The sequence below is a fragment of the Sphaeramia orbicularis genome, chromosome 3, assembly GCF_902148855.1.
Source record: "Sphaeramia orbicularis chromosome 3, fSphaOr1.1, whole genome shotgun sequence".
In the NCBI taxonomy this organism is placed as follows: Eukaryota; Metazoa; Chordata; class Actinopteri; order Kurtiformes; family Apogonidae; genus Sphaeramia; species Sphaeramia orbicularis.
Window position 1 is genome coordinate 5,468,544 of NC_043959.1, and position 21,954 is coordinate 5,490,497.

A 21,954-nucleotide genomic window follows, 5' to 3' on the forward strand; every position below is an offset into this window, starting at 1 on the left:
GTCTCATACATATAATGTTTCATATTGCCATGCCATGCTAACAGCATCTCAGTGTAATGCATTCCTAATATTAGCAATAACGAGTCACCATTTTTGTTTCTCAAGCAAATTATTACAAGGTCAATTCGATGACCCACCTGCATACGGGCTAACGTACTAAGAACGAACATGCATAAAGTTATTCAGTTGTAGAAGATATTTGAAATGTCTGTGCTTACAATACGTAGAATTAAGTTAGCCAAACTTAGCTGAATCTTACTTGTCCAGGAGAAAATTAGCAACTTCGACATAGGTATTCAAATTCTTCTCCACTTTCAGCCGTCTCCATCTTTCAAAATCATCTCCTATACATAACCCTGTTTTGTTTCTCACTTTGTCATGATGTATTTGGGAACTGGGGTGCCCCTGAAACATTATCATGTTGGGCCCTTGTTACAAGAAAGTCACTGGAAACAATCTGTCGGAGATGGGGGGTAGGTGGCCGTGCTTGTTGGAGTGGCGGGACATTAGTCAGTGATTGTCGGAGAGCGTGCGGGGAAGGGGTAGCAGTCTGTGACTATGTGTGGGGATGTTGCAGTCTGTTATTGTGTGGGGGTGGGCAGCGGTCCATGATTTTCAGAGGTGTGCAAAGTGAAACTGAAGATGCTACTACTGTTCTTCTAACTCTCCAGGCCCACTCAACTGTTGTATGGGACCCCCGGGAATGCTGGGCTGCATGAATGTGTCATGTTTACCCCCCCTTTAATGGCACCCGAGTTTGGGAATCATAACGAGGCCTTTTAGGTTTAGTAACGTCAGACATTTGTGATCAGAAATGTTTCTAGCTGCAGCCCAGAGGGAACTGGCAACCTGGATACTCAAGCGCTGACTTCATGATTAGGAGATAGGTGATGGGTGGAGCATCAGACCAAAACACAAAATGACAACGTAAAAATTACTTGTGGGTTGCCACTTAGCTTTTCAAATGTGAATATTCCGGCTGGACTACTACTGTCAGTGATATCAGTATTTGAAATGAACACGATTCCTTAACGTCTGGTGACATATCAGTGCCATTTTATGATTACTTGGAACATAATTCTTACATACAGCTCCTTTAATTAATTTTTTTCACTGTCCATAAGCCACACAAAAATTTTTAACTGTTCCTCATTTTCATATAAATAAATACAAGTTCATTATATTCAATTTGGTAGAAAAAAAAGAAAGAAAGAAAATACAGAGTTACTGTTACATTTTACCTCAAGCCTCTCAAAAGGCTTTTCCATCGATCTGGAAAGATCTGAAAGAGGCACAGCTGTATAAACAATGCTCTCAAGTCTTTAGAGGGTTTTGAAATATTAACAAAAGAGCTTGCAGGTACATCATTTTGCTGCAGCAGCTATGGCAGCAGAGGGAAAATGTGTTTTAGTCCTATTATAAATCACACAATACAGCAACAACATTGCACATCCAGGCCTGGCTTGTCCCCCAGGCAACCTGACAGCAAAATCCTGTTGTTACAGATGGCTCTTGAAAAGGATCTACACATGTGTATTATGAAAGGGAACACTTTGTGTGTGTGCAATTTAGTTTTATTAATGAAATTAGAGTAATCAGGTTGCACGTCTAGTGTTATCATTCTTTTCCACCATTTATGTATGCATGTCAGGAAGCAAGAGGAGAGAGGGGAGAAATCTCATGAAAAATAAATAAATAAAGAAAATCCTTAGTCAGGTCAGGCTAATTTCATCCACTCCACTTCCCTTACAAGAAAGAAGTAGGACTTACAGATCTTGTGCTTCCCTTTCATGGGGAATTTCACCAGTAGCTCTTGGGGGTTGGTGCAGATGAAGATGAATGGGGAAGCTGACTCCTCACAGGTATCAGGGAACTGCAAGAGTGAAGGTGAAGAAACAAACAGTTCAGCATCATCTTCCGCACAACTAGCATGAGCAGAGTATGTTTAAGGTCACACTGTGTCATATCACTGTTATGAATCATTCAGTGAGTATCTGTGTTTGTACATCTACTGAACATTGTGCGACATGTCCTCTGCACCTGATGTAATACAAAAACGCCTGACAGCAATTGATAGTTATGAGTCCCTCTGGGTTTTGCATGCAATAATTGCACAGCTAATGATGCACTTACTAATGAGAGCATTTGCACTGCTTGTGAGCATCACAGACAAAATTTATCACAACCATCATGGAAAACCATCCAAAGAAAATATTGGATAGAATCTTGTATACGGACACTGTTAAATGGCGGAGCTGTCAAGACCTTGTGTACCTATAGCTATTCATTTTCCACAGATTAATCTCCAGATCATAACATATCAGAATTTATTCAAATGTCTGTAATTTCTGCTAAGAAAATATGCAGATTGATGTCAATCATCAGATCATGGAAGTTGTTTCCAATACCACTGGTGAGGAAAATTTATCAGATTTAATATTTCATTCATTCATTATCTGAATCCGCTTTATCCTCACTGGGGTTGCTGGGTCCCAGCTACATATGGGTGAAGGAGTTATTATTCACATAAGAAACACATATCCCCATGATGTTATTTAATTTTAATGGAGCTGCAATAAACGTTAGTCATGTGAAATTCTGACTTAATGTTCAATGAGAAGGTTTATCTAATGGTAAGTTAACAATTTAAACTACATTAGAGCTGGGTAATAGAGCAAATTTATTGGATCAGTTGAGTTTTTGCTTGATGTGAAAAATGCTGAAATCACAAAGTCAATGCATCAAGATTCACCTCTTTTTACACTTAGTTTAGTCTTCACTTTAGTTATGAAAATCTGTAGTAACCCCAAAATCATGCTTACAGATGAGATAATGTATTAAATGTATTATTCTTGCGCTTAATGAAATGATTAAAATAAATAATATTGCATTCTACCTTAAAATTAGATGAGTTGATGAAAAATTTGAGTATATTTGTTCCTCTGGGTTCCTCAGAATAATATTTTTTGTCCATATCACACATTACCATTGTACATATTAGCATCATGTAAGCTGCAATAATAATTAAATATATCAGCATATTATCTCTAGATTACTGTGTTGCAAATGGCATTCAAATGATATAACTAATTATACAGTGTGGCTATACTGATGTTACAAGTTCCACTGTATTAATGTGTTTTTTATGAATTATTGGAGGTTTACCAAGTTTCATTGAGAGGCAACCAAATGAATGAATTACAGATTTCTTTGTATATTAACATTACCGAAGAGTTCACAAAATAGATAATATAGATGAGAGTGGCTGCTATCTAAGCTAATACCAGGCTTCACAACTGGAATTAGAATAGAATAGAATAGAATAGAATAGAATAGATTTCCATTGTCACTGTTACAGGAACAATGGACATCAGTTTAGCAGCTCTGTTTCTGTTTAGCAGCAGATTCTTAAAGTGCAAAGAAAGACTGTATATACGGTAAAAACTAACATACAAAAATTATACTGAAAATAGACACTGAAAAACACTCACAATTTACAAAACTACAAAGAAATAAGGAAAATATACAAAAGGCCAACTCTGTACCACAGATAGAAGAAATATATGAATCTCATACATGATATATACAAGATAATGAAGGTTATATGCAAGATAAAATTAAAAAACAAGGTGCTCATGACCTCATGAGTATTGAACTGAGGGAGGCTGAGTATTACATTGAAAAAAAAATGTTCTTGCCTGACGTGGAACTCTGGCTTTGAGGAAAAATAAAAGTAAATTAAAGCTGCAAGCAGCATTGGGCGGGACATTGCACCAGGTGTTCCACCTCCCGTGACCTTTGACACCTCAGCTCCACTCACACCTCTCCATCCCGATACCAGCTCCCACCCTTTTGGGTCCATCCTCATTACATCCCTACAGAACACCAGCGACCCTTTGCTGAAACCACCATCACCTTTAAATGAGACTTTTATTTTGAACACCGTACTGTGAGCATGTGCGTTTGTGTGTGTATGTGAGAGACAGAATCAGTTTGAAAAATTAATTGAAATTGTATGAATAATTGAACATAAAAGTGTTGATTTACCACATTTAAGGCTATTATTTTGGAAAAGCCCTACTGTATATGCATGTGTCTCTGTGAGAAAGAGTAATTTTTAATGAAGAAACATTGTACAAACAGTTGAGCGATTGGGCATAAAAATAAAAAGTAGTTATTTAATAGTCATTATTTATTATTTTTCATAAGGCTTTTATTTTGAAAAAAATGTACTGTGTGTACTTTTTCCTCTGTGTGCAAATTGTCGCATACCCACAATGAAATGCAGCAAACCTCTGTTTATGAATATAAAGGGGAAATAAAAGTCAACTCCTCCTGGGGATCAAACTCTGGTCCTCTGTGACAGTCCAAAGCATTATCCACCACACTAATCAGTCACATTACTACTGGCCAATTATTAGGCCTGATAACAGAGAGGACAATATGTCAAAGTTAAAATTGAAAATAAAAGTACTCTTGAAACAAATCACGATTATTCCATAACCGTAGGTCCTAATCTCAAAAATTCTTTCACTTTTGGATTCTGCAGACTTGTGGGAATTTACTGGTGTATAACTTGTGCAAAAAAAGTCTGAAATGAATAAGCAGTAATCGCAGGAATGTAGAGTAACTTTGAAAGGCAGATTACCAACTTCCTGTTGGAGTTAGCTCATGTGTGTCAGTGTATGATTTGTCAGGCTCAATCAGACCAACATTTTGGCATTTGTTTCATGTGTCTGTGACATTCCTACTGGCCGCTAGGGCAGTTTTTGTGTTTTTTAGTACACTGGTGGTGCTACAGAGCCCATTTTGGCACCCAAGGGGTTAATTTTAAAATTGTATGAAAGTGTTCACCAGCCATGACATGTCTGCCAACTTTGGTGAGTTTTTGAGCATGTTAAGGGGGTCAAATGGCAGTTTAAAGTGAAAAAATATAAAAAAAACAAAACAAATTTCAATAAATCAATAACTGTACATCCTATCTCAAAAATTTTTGCATGTGAGATTTGTGGTGAGCCCCCTGAACGTATGCATATATACCATGTGGGGAAAAAGTCCAAAGCAAAAAATGAGTTCCAGACATCGCAACTTTCTGGGCTTCTAAAAAAAAAAAAAAACTAAGGCAGTTCTGAAAAAGTTGCGAGACCACTTTTTTGAGAAGGGTTCTCTCTATCTTTTGGTGCTATTTAGAAGTCAATACGACAAACGGTTTCAGACGAGTTAGTTTTAGAAATTTTATTTTAAAAGGCATATTGTGAACTTCCTGTTGGAGTTATGTCAGGGGCATCAGTGTATCATTTATAGTGCTTCATCCAACAAACATTTTGTCGTTGGTTTCATGTCCCTATGACACTCCTACTGGCCACTAGGGCCGTTACCTTTTTTTTTCACATAGGTGGCACTAGAGAGTACTTGTGGAGTTATTTTTTTTACATTTTATCAAATTTTTCGCCAGACCTGACATGTGTGCAAAGTTTGGTGAGTTTTTGAGCATGTTTAGGGGGTCAAAATCCAGTTCAAAGTGGTGTCTGAATAATATAAAAATGAACAAAATACAATAGGGCCTTGCTTCAAGGCAAGGCCTCTCATTCAGTGAGTGAGAGGGCCTCACCTTTCTGCTCGGTCCCTTAAAAAAACGCAAAGTGATGCCAATTTGTTTATTTTGTCATTTATTACTACAACTTGGATATTTAGTTGAGTGGTTATCCAGTTTTCAAGAGAGCCAAATGTTTTTTCAGAACACATTAATGGGCTCAGTTTTTTCCTTCCAAGAAATTTCAATGTCATACAATAATGATTATAATAATGATTGAGTACGTGGGTAGCCTCTGGGGTGGGCAGCGGCTTTCTGGCTGCGGTCGCTGGGTGCCCGGGGTCTCTGGACGGCCCTGCCCCTTGGCAGCTCCTGCCTGGGACCGGGTACAGGGGAACGGGGGAGCCAAATGCCCACTGGCTCATCTTCTGGGAGAAAACTTCCTCCCAGTCATACTATCCCCCAACCCCTCTCCTCCCCACCCCCTTTACACAAGCACATAGGGTCTTGGGGAATGTGCACGTTCCGAGGGGGTATGGCAAGGGGGGTCACTAAAACGGCCCCCTTCTGTGGTACCCTGGGGTGGCTAATGCCTCAATTTTAATTACATCCACCCACAACACAACACACAGGAACACTGACACCACACATTCACTTTTGGGGGCGGGCTGCGTGGCGCCTGGTGGGTGGTACCGTTTGGGTGGGTGAGGCTGGCCATATGACATCCCCCTCTTGGTCTTGGCTTAGGGTCTTGGCTGGCTGCATTGCTGGAGGGGTGCTGCCCTCTGGTAAGTTCAAAAGAGAGAGTGTAGAAGAGATGGATGTGTGTGCATCGGGACTGCAGTTGGGGTGGGGGGGGCTTGGGCTGGCTGTTCTTTTGCCTGCTGCAGGATGTGGTGGGACCGGGAAACGGGTATGCGTGTGGGCATTGGGGGTGTGGCGGTTGCTGGTGGGGTGGTGGGCCGCGGTGGGGTTCCCGGTGGTTGGTGTTGCTGCTTTGGGCTCCGGTTGGCGCTGAGGCTGTGTGCTGTCGTGCCTTGGGGGGACTCACAGCGGTGCTGCTTGGGGGTATGGCGGCACTCCGGATATGTGTTTTCGATTTGCAGTGTTTGGCCTCTGGGGGTGGGGAGTTGGGCATGTCTCGGGCCTTTTGGGGGGACCTGGTTGGGGTGTTTTGGTGGGTGGGTGGATGGTCTTTGGGCATTTGGGCCATATCTCGGCAGGGCCACGGTGGTGATGGTGGCCAGGGTGATTGTGTTTGCAGGGGGCCATGGTGTGGAATTCTCATGTCATCACATCTCTAGTAGATGTGAAGGTGTGTGTGAAGGTGTGTGTGGGGGGCTGTAGATGGGTGTGGGTGCATGTGTGGGTGTGTTTGTACATGTAGGTGTGTGCGTGTGGGTGTGCATGTGAGTAGGTGTATGGGCATGGGTGGAGGTGTGCCCCTGGTGGGGGTTCGGCGGCTGGTGTCCCTGGCCCCCTTGGGGCCTGTGCTCAGCGGCTGAGGGGCCTCTGGCTGGGGCCTTCCTTGACCATCTTTGGGGCGGGCACACTTTCGCCTGTTGTTGGATCCCCCTTCTCTGTACTGTCTGCTGGTTGGCCGGGCCTTGGGGCCCTCTTTTTGGCCCCTTGTCTGTGGAGGGGGTGCGGTTGTCATTGCATGGCTGTGTTCATCACTGAGTGCACCTCACTCTCTTTGCCTTGTTCTCTTTCTTTACTCTGATGCAGTCACTCTGTCACAGCAGATTAATGTGAACAACGGATGTGTAATTTTGTTGCTGGTATTATTTGGGTGGTTGTTTATGATATTATGTTCATGCTTTCTTTTCTTATATTCCCTATTTAATAAGTGTTATTGATTTTATTTTATCTTATTGTAATTTTGTTTGTTTGTTTGTTTTTTTCTTTCTCTTCTGCTCAGTTCTTGTTGCAGTTATTGGTAACATTGTAATTATCACCATGGTTGTTATTGTTTGTATTAGTGATATTTTCTTGTGAGGGTCTTCGCCACCTTATACTTCCTTGTCCGCCCCATGTCAGGTCCGGCATTGAAATGTGGTTCAACAAAACTCATAATAAAGACAGTAGAATATCAAGAGGAGTCTCATATACTTTATGAAATTTCCCTTAGCAAAGCAAATTTGTTCAGCACCAAAAGGGAGCCAGACTACCATTCTGCTGTTATGATGCTGGACAAGACAAGTTAAAAAAAAACAACAGCAACATATAAAACCTTTAAAGAAATCTACAGAACTGCATCGTACTTAACAACATCACTTGGATATTTATAGTACCACATTCCTATAAAGGAGAAGGGGTTTGACAGTATATAATTGACAGCAGCCCATAGCACACAGACAGAGATAAGAGAATACCTCTCACTCTCCTTGTGTTATTGATCAATCTCTCAGGTGAGTGTAGGGAACTGACTGACACAGTGACAAAGGAGTCATCTTTCCCATCAGTGGAGACCAACAGCTCTCTGCTCATCCAATTTCCCCCCAGCGCGATCAGATAGTGCCCATGATTGCATCTAGCCAACCAGGAAGTGGCTCTTTTCATGACAGCATGCCCCCCACCCCCCTTCTTCTTATTCACAGCCTCTGTATCTCCCTCAAAGGAACACTGAAGGTTGTGACAAATTTGGAGCTTTTAAGGTAAATCAACAGTCAGTGAATCATCTATATGGTTTCTGTCAAGCTGAGATGATAGAAGTGTTTATTTCAGATTACAGTTTGTGTCGACCACAGTGTAATACACCGGTGAGTGATAAAATATGGAAACACTTGAGTCTGTAAAGATTGGACCTTAAAGAACCGATTTATATTTTTATCCTTTCATTCAGCAAATGTATAAATCAGCAGTGGCTCTAATCAAACTGGGTCTCCTACTCATTTCTATTCCCATTACAGATTAATCTGAGGATTAGTTTATGGATTAATCATCTAAGCAGCATCATAAAAATAGTAGTAAAGTCCTTGAGCCTGAAGCATTTCCTGAGCACTTGTTTTCTATAACCAACAATTTATGATGCTGACTACCATTTGATGAAAAAGCACCAAATTCCCTATTTCAGGAGCTAAATCACATTGATTAGTAGACACATTAACTTCTCTATTAAACATTCCAGCTCTATATTGTGTTTGACATTTTCTCTGATAGCCCTTGAACAAAATTATCAATGAGTTACAGGAAGTTAAAGAGATTGAAGGGTATACGGTAGAGACTGTTCCAAAAAGGGTTAATGTTGGTGATGTACAACATTTTTTGTCTTGTAAAGAAATCCCATTAAAAGTTCAAAACATTAATATCACAATGTATAGCGGCAAGGGAAAAAGGCTAGAGTAAGCTACAAAGTTCTGCAGTTGAAAACGGAAAAAGGTGGTCTGGGTAGGGCTGCACGATTAATCGATTTTAAATCGAAATTGGATTTTTTAATTAGGACGATTTTTAAAAAAGGGAAATCGTAAAATCGATTTCATCTCTCTCGTGCCTCCGGGCTGCGCGCTTGCGGGCTACCGTAAGCTCTTCCTCCTATCAGTGACAGCGGTCTGTCACAGAAGTCCGTGTAATGACCAGACTTTAAATGTGTTAATGAGCCCGCAGTACTTATAGCAATGTAAGCTGTGGCTTCACACACGGATCCCGCAACTGAAATAGAACTGCATGTGGATCACTCATCTTCCGTTGTCCCGGATCCGTACCGTACTGTCTTCTTCCGAACCGGTGTAACAGCTGATTTTTACCCCCCAGTTGATTTTTACCCCCTCTGGTTGGTTTTTACCCCCCCCCAACCTACAACCACTTTAAATATACAACAAGAGAACAAGGTTATATTTGATTTTTTCATTGCAAGCGCTCTATATGAAATATGACTCTCTTTGATTTTAATAAGTAAAAAAAAGAATGCAAAATGACGTGGCTTTTTGTGAAATATTTTATTTGAACTTTAATTCGATGTAATGGAAATGAGTTGGCTTTGTTTACATAATAGTTTGTGCAAAATGTGAACACATAAAAAATTTACCAAAATTAAAATTATGCGAATGCAAATAAAAAATTTTGCTCACTTCACAACAACACATATTGCTCAAATCCAGTGATACATGGAGTACACAGATTCTTCAAAACAAACGAAATTTCTTGATCAAGTCTCATTCGAGTAAGGTGCTATCCGATCACAACAACACCTTTACGTATTCACCGGACAGTGTATATATATCTATATATATATATATATATATATATATATATATATATATATATATATATATATATATTTATTTATTTATTTATTTACCTATATATAGGTAAATTGGATAATCTTCACTCATTCCATCATGGACGATGATCTGTATACTCAGCTTCTTAACTTCTTCTCGGCTACTGATCGGCGATATCCTGATGCCATCTACGACCTACCACCCCAACAACGTGCCAATGCCAAAGCCAACTTCCGCCACACCGCCACACCGCCAAGCCCTACCACGTGGCCAATGGCATCCTGATGTTTGATGACAAAGAGGTAAGCTCAGGCATTCTTATTAGAATTTAAACTGTTGTGAGTTAAAACACTTAGCATTACGCTACGAGCCTGCGTGTCTGTTCATCTGTCTGTCTGTAGATATTTTGTCCGAGCAATAACTTAGAAAGTATTTGACCGATCCATTTCAAATTTAGAATATGAGTTACTTAACTCAAAACAAAGGCTGAGTTCGTTATTCAGCTTTGCAGCCCATCAAGTATGCACATAATTAAAAATTTTAATTAAAAATTAAAAAGCTCCACAGATAGAATCCCTCCAGTGTGTCCTGGGTCGGTCTGTTCCACGCACGGATCCTCCAGTTTAAATAGAACCCATGGGGATCACTCATATTTACGTGGTCCACGCACACATGACTGATGCCTGTCACTGACTTACATTGGTATCACTTCTGTGGGCCCAGATACCCCAAAAAGAAAAAAAAAAATAAATAAATAAATTCAAATTAATAATTAATTTAGTTCTCTTGCTAAATTTTTCATTCACAAACGTAAGTTCTATAACACAAGACCAAATATTATCTATTTTGTGAAAGATGTTGAACTTTATTTAAAGCTGTTAGATAAATCTGGAAACAAAAAGGCTATAAAAAACATAAGTATGTGTTCTGATTTGGACATTGTATTACAATGTATTCCCCCTGGCAAACTTCTGTTATTTTCTTGTTGTATACATTGTTTGTATACTCTACTTCATTCAATAAAGATTTAATTAAGAAAAATAAACTTCTGTGGGTTCATCACATGATACCATCACAGATTTGAGGTCAGAGCAGTGCCTTGCATTGTGGGCTGCTCATGAAAACAACATGCTGACTTCTGTTGTCATTTGTAGTTTTTACCCAAAAATCAAAATCGAAAATCGAGTTTTTGGGGAAAAAAATCTGGATTTTTTTTTTTTGCCAAAATCGTGCAGCTCTAGGTCTGGGTCTTCCCAATCGAAAGGAATATTATTTGGCAGCACAGCTAAGACGCTTAATCTGTCTATGCTCTCTGTCATACAAACCAAGTTGGAAGGACATAGAAGGTACATCAGTGGAAGGAATACCAATAATATCTGTCTTTATGGATAAGGAATTATAAAATGACTTAAAGGCACCAGGTGATTCAATGATACACACAATGCTGGATTCCTAGAAAAAGATAATTAAAATCTGTCAAATAGGTAACCAGATCAAAATACTTAGGTGGTGTGCCTTTGACTCAGCATTTAAACCAAACAAGAGTGATGGGAGATTCAAAAGATGGATCAGGAAAGGACTGACCACATATTACTCATTCATGCAGAGAGGGGTGTTTTGGAGTTTTGAGGAACTTCAGAGATCTCATGGGTTGGAAAAGGATGACTTGTACAGGTATCTGCAGGTTCGACCGTATTTTCATCAGAATCTATGATATACCTGGGAATCAGCAGATCTTAGTTTCTTTAATATGTTTTTTATCCTTGTTGAAATCTGATTCATGCACCAAAGTTGTTTCCAGGTTATACAATGGTATTCTGATGTCTAAAAAGGGTGATACAGACTACATTAGAAATAAGTGGGAGAAAGAAGGAAATCTAGTTATATCAGCTGAAAGCTGGGAAAAAGATCCTCAAACTGCAATGGATGACCTCAAGCTCCAACAATTGGAGGGAATTCTGTTGGAAAAGTATTGTTAGATTTTTTGTAACTCCTGCCCACAAAACACATCAGGGCAGTGGAGACACCTGTTGGAGACTCTGTGGGACAAATAACACCAATCTATCATATTTTCTGGAGTTGTCCAGTGATCAAACCATTTTGGGAACAGCTGTGTGAACATTTAAATAACATTTTTACTGAAAAAATTCCTTGTAAATGTGAAGGCCTATACTTAAGAGATATTTTATGTGAGGACTGGAATCTGAATGATAAAAAACTGTTGTTAATGCTTTTGGTAGCAAGTAAAAAGACTATCACTAGAAAATTGGTTAAAGCCTGAAGCACCCAAACGGAAGAATGGGTCGACATCATACAGGACATTTACATTCTGGAGAAGTTGACATTTTGTTTTATGGGTCAAAAGGAATTTTTTTTCGCTATTTCGTCAAAATGGACAAACTATGTTAAATTTGTAATGGCTATGAAATGAATACATCGGTGATGTGAATACTTTTATATGTGAAACATTTGTGTTTAGATTAATGTAAACCTACACACATTAAAGTGTCTTACCTTATTGATGAAGTAGTGGAGCAAGCCCTCTCCTCCAGCCCACTATTCTTTCTTTCTTTCTTTTATTAGGGACCGAGCCGAAAGGTAAGGTCCTCTCACATAGTGAGAGACCTTGCCTTGAAAGCTAGGCCCTATTGTTTTTCGTTCGTTTTTATATTATTTTTATACCTCCGTTACTTTGAACTGGATTTCGACCCCCTAAAAATGCTCAAAAACTCACCAAATTTGGCATGAATGTCAGGCCTGGCAAAAAATTTTATAAAATAAAAAAATTAACCCCATAAGTGCCAAAATGTGCTCTCTAGCACCACCTATGTGAAAAAAAAACCTTAATGGCCCTAGTGGCCAGTAGGAATGTCGTAGAGACATGGAACCAGTGCCAAAATGTTTGTTGGATGAAGCACTACAAATGATACACCAACACCCATGACCTAACTCCAACAGGAAGTTCGCAATATGCCTTTCAAAATAAAATTTCTAAAACTAACTTGTATGACACAGTTTCTTGTATTGACTTCTAAATAGCACCAAAAGACAGAGTGAACCCTTCTCAAAAAAGTGATCTCGTAACTTAGTCTTAACTGTCTTAGTTTTTTTTTTTTTTTTTTTTTTATAAGCCCGGAAAGTTGCGATGTCTGGAACTCATTATTCACTTTGGACTTTTTCCCCACATGTTACATATCTATCCGTTCATGGGACTCACCAAAAATCTCACATGCAAAAATTTTTGAGATAGAGTGTACAGTTATTGATTTGTTACAATTTGTTTGTTTTCATACTTTTTCCACTTTAAACTGCCATTTGACCCCCTCAACATGCTCCAAAACTCACCAAATTTGCCATGTATGTCATGGCTGGTGAGCACTTACCTACAATATCAAAATTAACTCCTTGGGTGCCAAAATGGACTCTGTAGCGCCACCTATGTACTAAAAAACACACAAACACTGCCCTGGCGCCCAGTAGGAATGTCACAGGCACATGAAACAAACGCTCATATCTTGGTCTGATTGAGCCCGACTAATCATACACTGACACCCATGAGCTAACTCCAACAGGAAGTTGGCAATCTGCCTTTCAAAGTTACTACACATTCCTGCGATTACGGCTTTTTCATTTCCGATGTTTTTCACAAAAGTTATGCCTTATTAAATTCCCACAAGTCTACAAAATCCAAAACGGAAAGAATTTTTGAGATAGGACCTACTGTTATGGAATAATCATGATTTGTTTCCAGAGTAGTTTTACTTTTCACTATGACAGATTGTCCTCTCTGTTATGAGGCCAAATAATCAGTCCATACTACTGTGGCTGGTTAGTGTGGTGGATAACACATTGGACTGTCGCATAAAGGACCAGGGTTCAATCCCCAGATGAAGCTGAGTTTTTTCCCCCCTTTATATTCATAATCAGCGGTTTACTGCATTTTATTGTAAGTATGTGACAATTTGCACACAGAGGAAAAAGTACACACAGTATGTTTTTTTTTTCAAAATAAAAGCCTTATTAAAAATAATTAAAAAATGTCTATTAAATAACTTCATTTCATTTTTATGACCAAACGCTCAGCTGTTTGTACAATGTTTCTTCATTAAAATTTACTCTTTCTCACAGACACACATGCTCACACAATAGGGTTTTTCCAAAATAATAGCCTTAAATGTGGTAAATCATCACTTTTATGCTCAATTATTCATACAGTTTCAATTCATTTTTCAAACTGATTCTTTCTCTCACATACACACACATATGCACAGTAGGGTATTCAAAATAAAAGTCTCATTTAAAGATGATGGTCGTCTCAGCAAAGGGCCGCTGGTGTTCTGTAGGGATGTAAGGATGACGGACACAAAAGGGTGGGAGCTGGTGTCAGGATGGATAGGTGTGAGTGGAGCTGAGGTGTCAACGGTCACAGAAGGCGGAACGCACAGGAGGTAGAACACCCGGTGTGAGGTCTTGGTTACATTTCTAGCGAAAAATATATAATTTATTTTCATAGTCAGTGAATGTACATAATCACTCGCTTGCTTGTTGTGGTGAAGATTTTTCAGATCTCGCCAGAATAATGTGAAACTGCAACGTTAGTCAGTTGCTAAGGATGCTGCTATCACTTAGCATAGCTGTGGCTGCACATTTCCACACATTTCCTTGTGATTTCACTCCGTCTGACGTATCAGACCCTCCTGCGCCTAATACGTGCATTACATCTGAGGTTGATTTGGTGATCAACACATTATTCCGTGGCAGCAGGAAAAACTAACATTAACAAAGGGATTGGATGTTAGTCTGCTGTGTTTTATTTTTTAAATCAGCCAGATCCTCCGCATTTAACTTCCTGTGTGGTGTGATCTCATTAATGGATTTTGACGCACCACGGGCCCATGGAGAAGGAGAAGAAAAACCACAATTAATTAATATCTCTGTGGTGCTTTGGGATAATTACACCAAATTTACATTGTGTCATCAGACTGATTTATCTCACATGTGTCAAAATTCAGGTGCATACTTTTAAAGGAACCTTGTTTCCCTTCTCAAAAATACCTAAGCGTAGCTGCAGGCCCACAAACACAATAATTAATTAATATCTCTGTGGTGCTTTGGGATCATTTCACATAATTTTCACTTTGTCATCAGACTGATTTATCCCACGTGCAAAAATTCAGGTGCATACTTCTCTGTGGTACTTTGGGATAAGTTCACCAGATTTTCACTGTGTCATTAGACAATTATTCCTTGTGTGTGCAAAATATAAAGTTCCTAATTCAAAAGCAACCTTACTTAATCCTAAATTAAACTGGAATGACGCCTGAGAAGGCCTGAAATATGATTGTTTATTAACATCTCTGTAATGCTTTGAGTCTTAAATATTCATTTCTCCTGCTGCCATGGAATAATGTGTTGATCACCAAATCAACCTCAGATGCAACGTATGCAGTCGGCGAGGGAGGGTTTGATCCATCAGACGGTGCAAAATCGCAAGGGAGTCCTATGTGGAAATGTGCAGCCACAGCTATGTTAAGTGATAGCAGCGTCCTTAGCAAATGAGTAACGTTGCAGTTTCCCATTAATCTGTCGAAATCTGAAAAATCTTTGCAACAACGAGCAAGTGAGTGATTATGTACATTCACTGAGTGAATACTATGAAGATAAAGTATATATTTCTCACTAGAAATGTAACCAAAACGCATGAAAGTCATGTAACTGGAACGCAGGCCAATGGAAAAGAATAGGATAAAAAAAAAACATGAATATTTCACAATTTTTAGGCCCTAATTGTGAGACTGACAAGTTTTGTACTGTGGACAAACATTTTAATATGAGACTGGGTTGTGCTGTTACATGTACTCATTAGCCTCTTGTTGCCACAGTACTGTGGTGATATTTGGCATACTGCCCTGTACACACGACAACGAAATCAGCAAAACTTTAATACTGTTTCGGCCTTTTATCCACATGACACTAGCATTGTCGGTGTCTTGAGACAGTATTTCTGGAGAACCAGTCCCAGAGTGAAAAATCTCACAACGCCGCTGTCACATTGCTGTGTGGATAGGCAAAACACCACTTTTTGGATGACATCATAGTACCATGTGACCAGAAGAAGAAAACCCTGGATGTAACGTCATGATCACTGCATTCTTCTATGACTTTAGTGTATCCTGCAGCTCTGTCTGTGTTTGTGTACAGCACCAAATATAGGTGTGGCATACATATTATACCATTTTAACCCAGTTTTCCCGTTTCCACCTGGATGCAGATATTTCTTGAAATGATACATGTATGGATGCAAAACTTTTAGAATCCACAAAAGAAAAATACCACAAGTGTTGTCATCGGCAACTGGTATCCTAGCCTTTTCGTGTGACCGGATAGACACATGGCATGTGCGATGCTTACTGCCACAGTACTGTGGCAGCAGGGTGACAGGTTACTTACCAGTCTACACATGATATAATGAGGACATGATTGGCTCTGCGGTAATAGACAAATGAGAAGTTAGTCCACAGTACTGTGGCAATAACCACTTCGATTTTATTTATCCACAACCAAATACATCACTATATTTGGTGTGGGATGGCCTAACCCTAGGACAGGCAGCAGTAGCACGGGGTAAGAATACAGTTATGACCAAAAGTTTCAAAGACTTTTATTGGAAAAAAAAAACATATCTATGCAAAAGGTCAATTTATGTCATTATCAAAGCTTTGGGCAACAAATGTACTCAGTTGCAAGTAAGTCTTGCACTCATAACCCCACTACAACCCTATTAGCATCAATTTGAGCAGGGGTGTCAAACTCATTTTAGTTCTGGGGCCAATACAGTGTAATATGATCTGATCTGAATTGGGCCAGACTAGTAAAATAATAACAAAATGTAGAAATTATGGCAACTCTTGTTGATAACTTTTGTCTTTGTCTTAGAGTAAAAAAAGCTACTACATTAAATTACATGATGAAAATGTCCTATCCTTCAAAAATGTGACTAATGTGAACAATCATGAACAACCTGCAATTTCCTAAGAGAAATTAGTGCAGTTTTAACTATATTCTGCCTCAGCTTAATCATTTACACACGTGCATTACAACTTACAGATCACAGTGTATCTACAAATACACAAAACATTTACTACCATGCACAATATTGTTAAAATTGTACTTAGGACATTTCAGGCTGTGCATGGTTGTTCAGGTTATTACCTATTTTTGTGGAAAGACAGTTTACAAATGCAAATATGTTCATATAATTTTCCTTTTTTTGTTTTACACTTACACAATGAGAAAAATTTAGAGTAGGTTATGTTATAATTATTTTACTGGTCTGGCCCCCTTTAGATCATATTGAGCTATATGTGGCCCCTGAACTAAAATAAGTTTGACATCCTTGATTGTTAAAATCTTCAGTATAATTTAAATAAATAATCACAACTTGAGCTGGATTACACCCTGTGGCAGCCAGTTTTGGCCCGCAGGCCATACGTTTGACATCTCTGAATTAGAGGGATCTGGTGTAACTTCACCCACTTGCATGGAACATGGAGAAGATGAAAAGTTACAGCAGGTCAAACACTGCTGCAGGATGTGTATTATAGAACAATTTCAGGAATAAAATCTACACACATGTCTCAGCTTGTGGCCTTCATCAAGGTCCAATAAGAGGTCAAAGCATTAGTATAAAAATATACTTAAAGTACCAAAAGTAAAAGCAGAGAATGGCCCATTTTACAGTAATCAATTTAGGCGACTATTGGTGCATGAATGTGTTTATCTTTAATGCTGCAGCTGGTTATGGAAATGGGGCTCATTTTAATTACTGTGAATCATGGTACGCTAGCTTAATCTGTATTAATACACCATAAATTATTTGCTGACTTAATAATAGGATTCTGCAAAATGACTATTAAGTTATAGTTATGAAATAAATGTAGTGGAGTAAAAAGTCCAATACATGCCTCTAAAATGCAGTAAAACACTACTTACATTAAATTAAATACTTGAATAAAAGATGCTTTCCACTACTTACATGTCTTGACTCTGTAGGTGTGATATAACCTAAATGTATTCCTTTGTGTAAAGAAACACCATTGTTACCAAAAACTATGATAATCAAAACAAATGAGCCAAACTGCATCTATGGCTGATATCCATTAAAGGTCCCGTATTATGCAAATCTCACTTTGTGAAAGTTTTCTTATAGTAGTGTGTGTTGCAGTAGCCTCATTATGAGGTTCAAATTTGAAAACTGTCTGTTTCCTCCCTGCCTTGCTACACCACATTTTGTGAAAATGCCTGCTCAAACGGCCGAGTTTGAGTTGGGTCCGTTTATGACGACATAAGCGGATTTAACTCCTCCCCTGACTGTGCCCCCACCCTGGCAAAGCGAGCCCCGCCCTGACAAAGTACCTCTTGGACAACAAACATGGCGAAGGCGAGACACGCAAGTTGTGGTGTTGTTGGCTGCACACACCAACACGATAGTTTATTTTTCCTCCCCACTTCCGAGCCTCTCTGTAAAAAGTGGCTGGATTATATCTTTGAAGGTCATGTACCAAACAACATTCCCAAACGCTTGTATGTGTGTGCCCGGCATTTCACGGACAAGTGTTTTTCGAACATGGGCCCATACAGCTGCGGCTTAGCACAAAGACTCCGAATCAAGAAGGACGCAGTACCAACGCTTCGTGACCCAAGTACAAGTGTGAGAGATGTAAGTTCTTATCATTTTTTTGTATCTTTACTGCATAACCCTACATTACGGATAAGCGGGTCGTTGTTGATGTGTACGTCTAATGTTAGCATGGCAGCTAACATAGCTCGGTTACTGCTGCTAACGTTTGTGTCCCCGTTAACATGCAAGAGCTGATAATATCAAGAGACATTCAACAGAACTACTTTGAACACGGGCCTTTTGTGGTTGGCATCAGTATAGTTAGCATCAAGCTTGTTAGTAGCTGCCTGCATTAGTGGCGTCTTTCCGTGTCAGGTCCACGAACCTGACACAACACCGCCGTTTTCCGTTGGGGCTCAATCACGCCTCAAGGCAAAGAAAGCCAGTGTTTGGAAAGACGTTCTGTCTGAGACATGTGTATTGTAGACGAGAGAGCCATGGCTTCAGTCAACATTAGCGCGTAGTACCGCTAGCGGAAGCCGCGTCCTCTCCCAGAGAGGGGAGGGGGAGTGGGCGTGGACAGATGCGTTCATTTGCATACCCGGAAGCAGGCCCAGAAACAGCCTGTTCTGAGGAGGGCTGGTGAGAGGGACTTTTTCGACCGCTGAAACTCCGAAAAAAGGATGATTTTGGGGCGAACAAACTTAAATACTATGTTTTTGGGCTTCTGAGACCTATATGACGTGACTGAAAAATAGCATAATACGGGACCTTTAATGAATAACAACACTGTGGTTTGGAATGAGCTGATGCTGAAAATACTCACAAGTATATATTAACCTTATGGTATCCTGCTGAGCATATTATGCACACTTCGCACTTCCTGTTATAAAAGGTCATATTATTTTTTGCAATTTGTATCAGGTTAGAATTCAAACATTAATTTTTGTATGATTTTTAAAATTCTGACCAGTGCAAAAAGTTAATCTAGAACCCTGCCCCATTTGGATGACTTATAGAGAAGCTGAAATTGATAGGGTTTTTCCACTAGGGGTCCCCTATGTTGGTTATCAAGGGACAAGAAATCCACTCAAATCTGTCCCAGTTATTATGTCCTAGTTATTACATTCACACGAAGGACATCTTGTGGCGGCGTTTAAGGTAAAACCATTACATCCCTGAAACTTGATTTTGGAGATATAATTACGACACTAAGGACTGCTCTCCAAAGTAAGTAAAAAATGTGTATTGACACATTTTAAAACATTTGACCTAGCACAAAAATAAAAATGCATATTGACCACAGTTGTTAATCACTGAGAAATGCCAGGCTGCAAAAATATGCAATCCAATTTTTATGTAGTTTATGGAAAAGTTTCTGTGTTTTTTGTTTGCATTACAAACATGGCATTTAAAGAGTATTTTTGTTTATGGCTCAAATGGATGAAATACAAAAAAGCTTAAAAAGTTAAAAAAAAAAAAAAAGTATGTGGACTGGATGGGCAAACTCCCATGCCCCCTGCAGCACCCTAGCAAGGGTAAAGAGTTGGTGCATGGTTCCACGACCGGGACGAAAACCAAATTGCTCCTCTTCAATCTGAGGTTCAACTGTTTTGTGGATTTGGAGAAGGCTTATGACTGTGTCCCCAGGGGCATCCTGTGGAGGGTGTTCTGGGAGTACGGGGTGGATAGCCCCTCGTTAGCGGCCATTCAGTCCCTGTACCGAAGGACTGCGAGTCTGGTCCATGTAGCCGGCAGTAAGTCGGACTTGTTCCCAGTGAGGGTTGGACTCTGCCAGGGCTGCCCTTTGTCACCGGTTCTGTTCATAACTTTTATGAACAGAATTTCTAGGTGCAGTCGGGTGGTGGAGAGGGTCGAGTTTGGTGGCGGGAGGATCTCGTCTCTGCTTTTTGTGGATGATGTGGTCCTCTTAGCTTCATCAAACAGCGACCTCTAGCTCTCACTGGTGCAGTTCACAGCCAAGTGTGAAGCGGCTGCGATGAAGATCAGCACCTCCAAGTCTGAAGCTATGGTCCCACTGCTCACTCTGGGTCAGGGGGGGAGTTCTACCTCAGATGGAGGAGTTTAAGAATCTCGAGATCTTGTTCACGAGTGAGGGTAGGATGGAGTGGTACTGACTTTGTCCTTCGAAGAGAGCAGACGTGTTTTTCTGAGCTCTGCTATCTGCTGCTTTTTTCCTGCCTCCCCACTCTGCTTGGCCTTGCAGTGTCTCATCTAACTTACTTTACTTTTAAATCCCTGCTTGCTGAGCTCTCGAACAGCAAATATGGAATTGATCAACTGGTCACTCAGCGCAATTGACACAATTTTTTCATCAAGGAAGAATGGTCCTGGGGAACCCGCCTGTCCTGACGGGACAACTGCAGCCGGATACACCCGGGACACTTGGGACAAGTGGAGGGTGGTCTGTCTGTCTGGCTTGTCGGTGGAGGATGTAGAGGACATCTACTTATTTGGAATTATGATGGTGGGACACCTTCTGATTGGCTTGGGAATGGTCCTGATCTATCGCAAAATCAGCAAGACAGCAGCATGCAAAGAGACCCCGCTGCTGTTGGTGGAAATTGGGAAGCACTTCGGAGTGGTGAGTGATAATGTGAAGGAATTACAACGGGCGGTGACGCAGATGGAGGAGAGTGTGTGAGACCTGACCGGACGGGCTGGGGACTCGTATAAGAAGTTGGATTACATCACGGGTCAGTCCGCAGAGGGATTGAGGGCAACCATGGAGGGGCTCTGTCAATCTGCTGGACTAAAAGAGAAGATTGAGGAATTGTGCAGGGATCTTACTGGATGAAGGAGCTAAGGAATGCTGAGGCCAGGTATAACAAAAATTAAGTTATACTAAATCTATGCAGTAATCAAATTTCCCCCGTGGCCTAAATTATTCCCCTGAGAACGGAGGAAGCAGCACATTCTTTCCTTAGTCCCCTTTGCAGTCAAAACATCTTCCATGGTCAAGACAACAGTGGACTGAACTGATAAGAACTGATAAAGACTGAAGGACTAACTGTATGGACAGAGTGAACCCACTGGAGTCTCTTATCTTCGCACACACATTCCACAATTATTACACAGTTCATGCATCCCCCCGTTCCCCCATCCCCCCCCCCCCACTCACGTCTGCTGTCGGCCTTAATGTTCACGCTGTCCCCCAATTCCCTTCAAATCCATGAAAAAATTCCAGCATGTGTCCACGTGTACTGTGTGAAAACTGTATGATGTCTTATATTTGTGCTTTGCATTATCTTCTGTACTTTACTGCAATTTTTTCGAAGGAAGGGTTTTGTGGTAGCGCTCTAGTACGAGCAGTGGCCCGATGTCCCTAATCATCGAATTCCATTTCGTTTGATGTACTTTGTACTGTCAAATGACAATAAAGGCTATTCTATTCTATTCTATTCTAGATCGAAAGCCGGATCGAGGCAGTGTCTGCAGTGATGCGGATGCTAAACCAGTCCGTTGTGGCAAAGAGGAAGCTAAGCCCAAAGGCAAAGCTCTCGATTTACCAGTCGATCTACGTTCTGACCCTCATCCATGGTCATGAGCTCTGTGTA

General features: G+C 40.2%; 1 protein-coding gene across 2 annotated transcripts in view; it reads right to left on the reverse strand.

The window, feature by feature from the left end:
• The window catches only part of trip4 (thyroid hormone receptor interactor 4), a 308,246-nt gene that overhangs the window by 128,988 nt on the left and 157,304 nt on the right, over positions 1 to 21,954 (reverse strand). For both annotated transcript variants that reach the window (XM_030124645.1, XM_030124636.1), the window contains exon 12: positions 1,771 to 1,873. In XM_030124645.1, the coding sequence (XP_029980505.1) occupies positions 1,771 to 1,873 (103 nt within the window). The remainder of the gene's footprint in view (positions 1 to 1,770; positions 1,874 to 21,954) is intronic.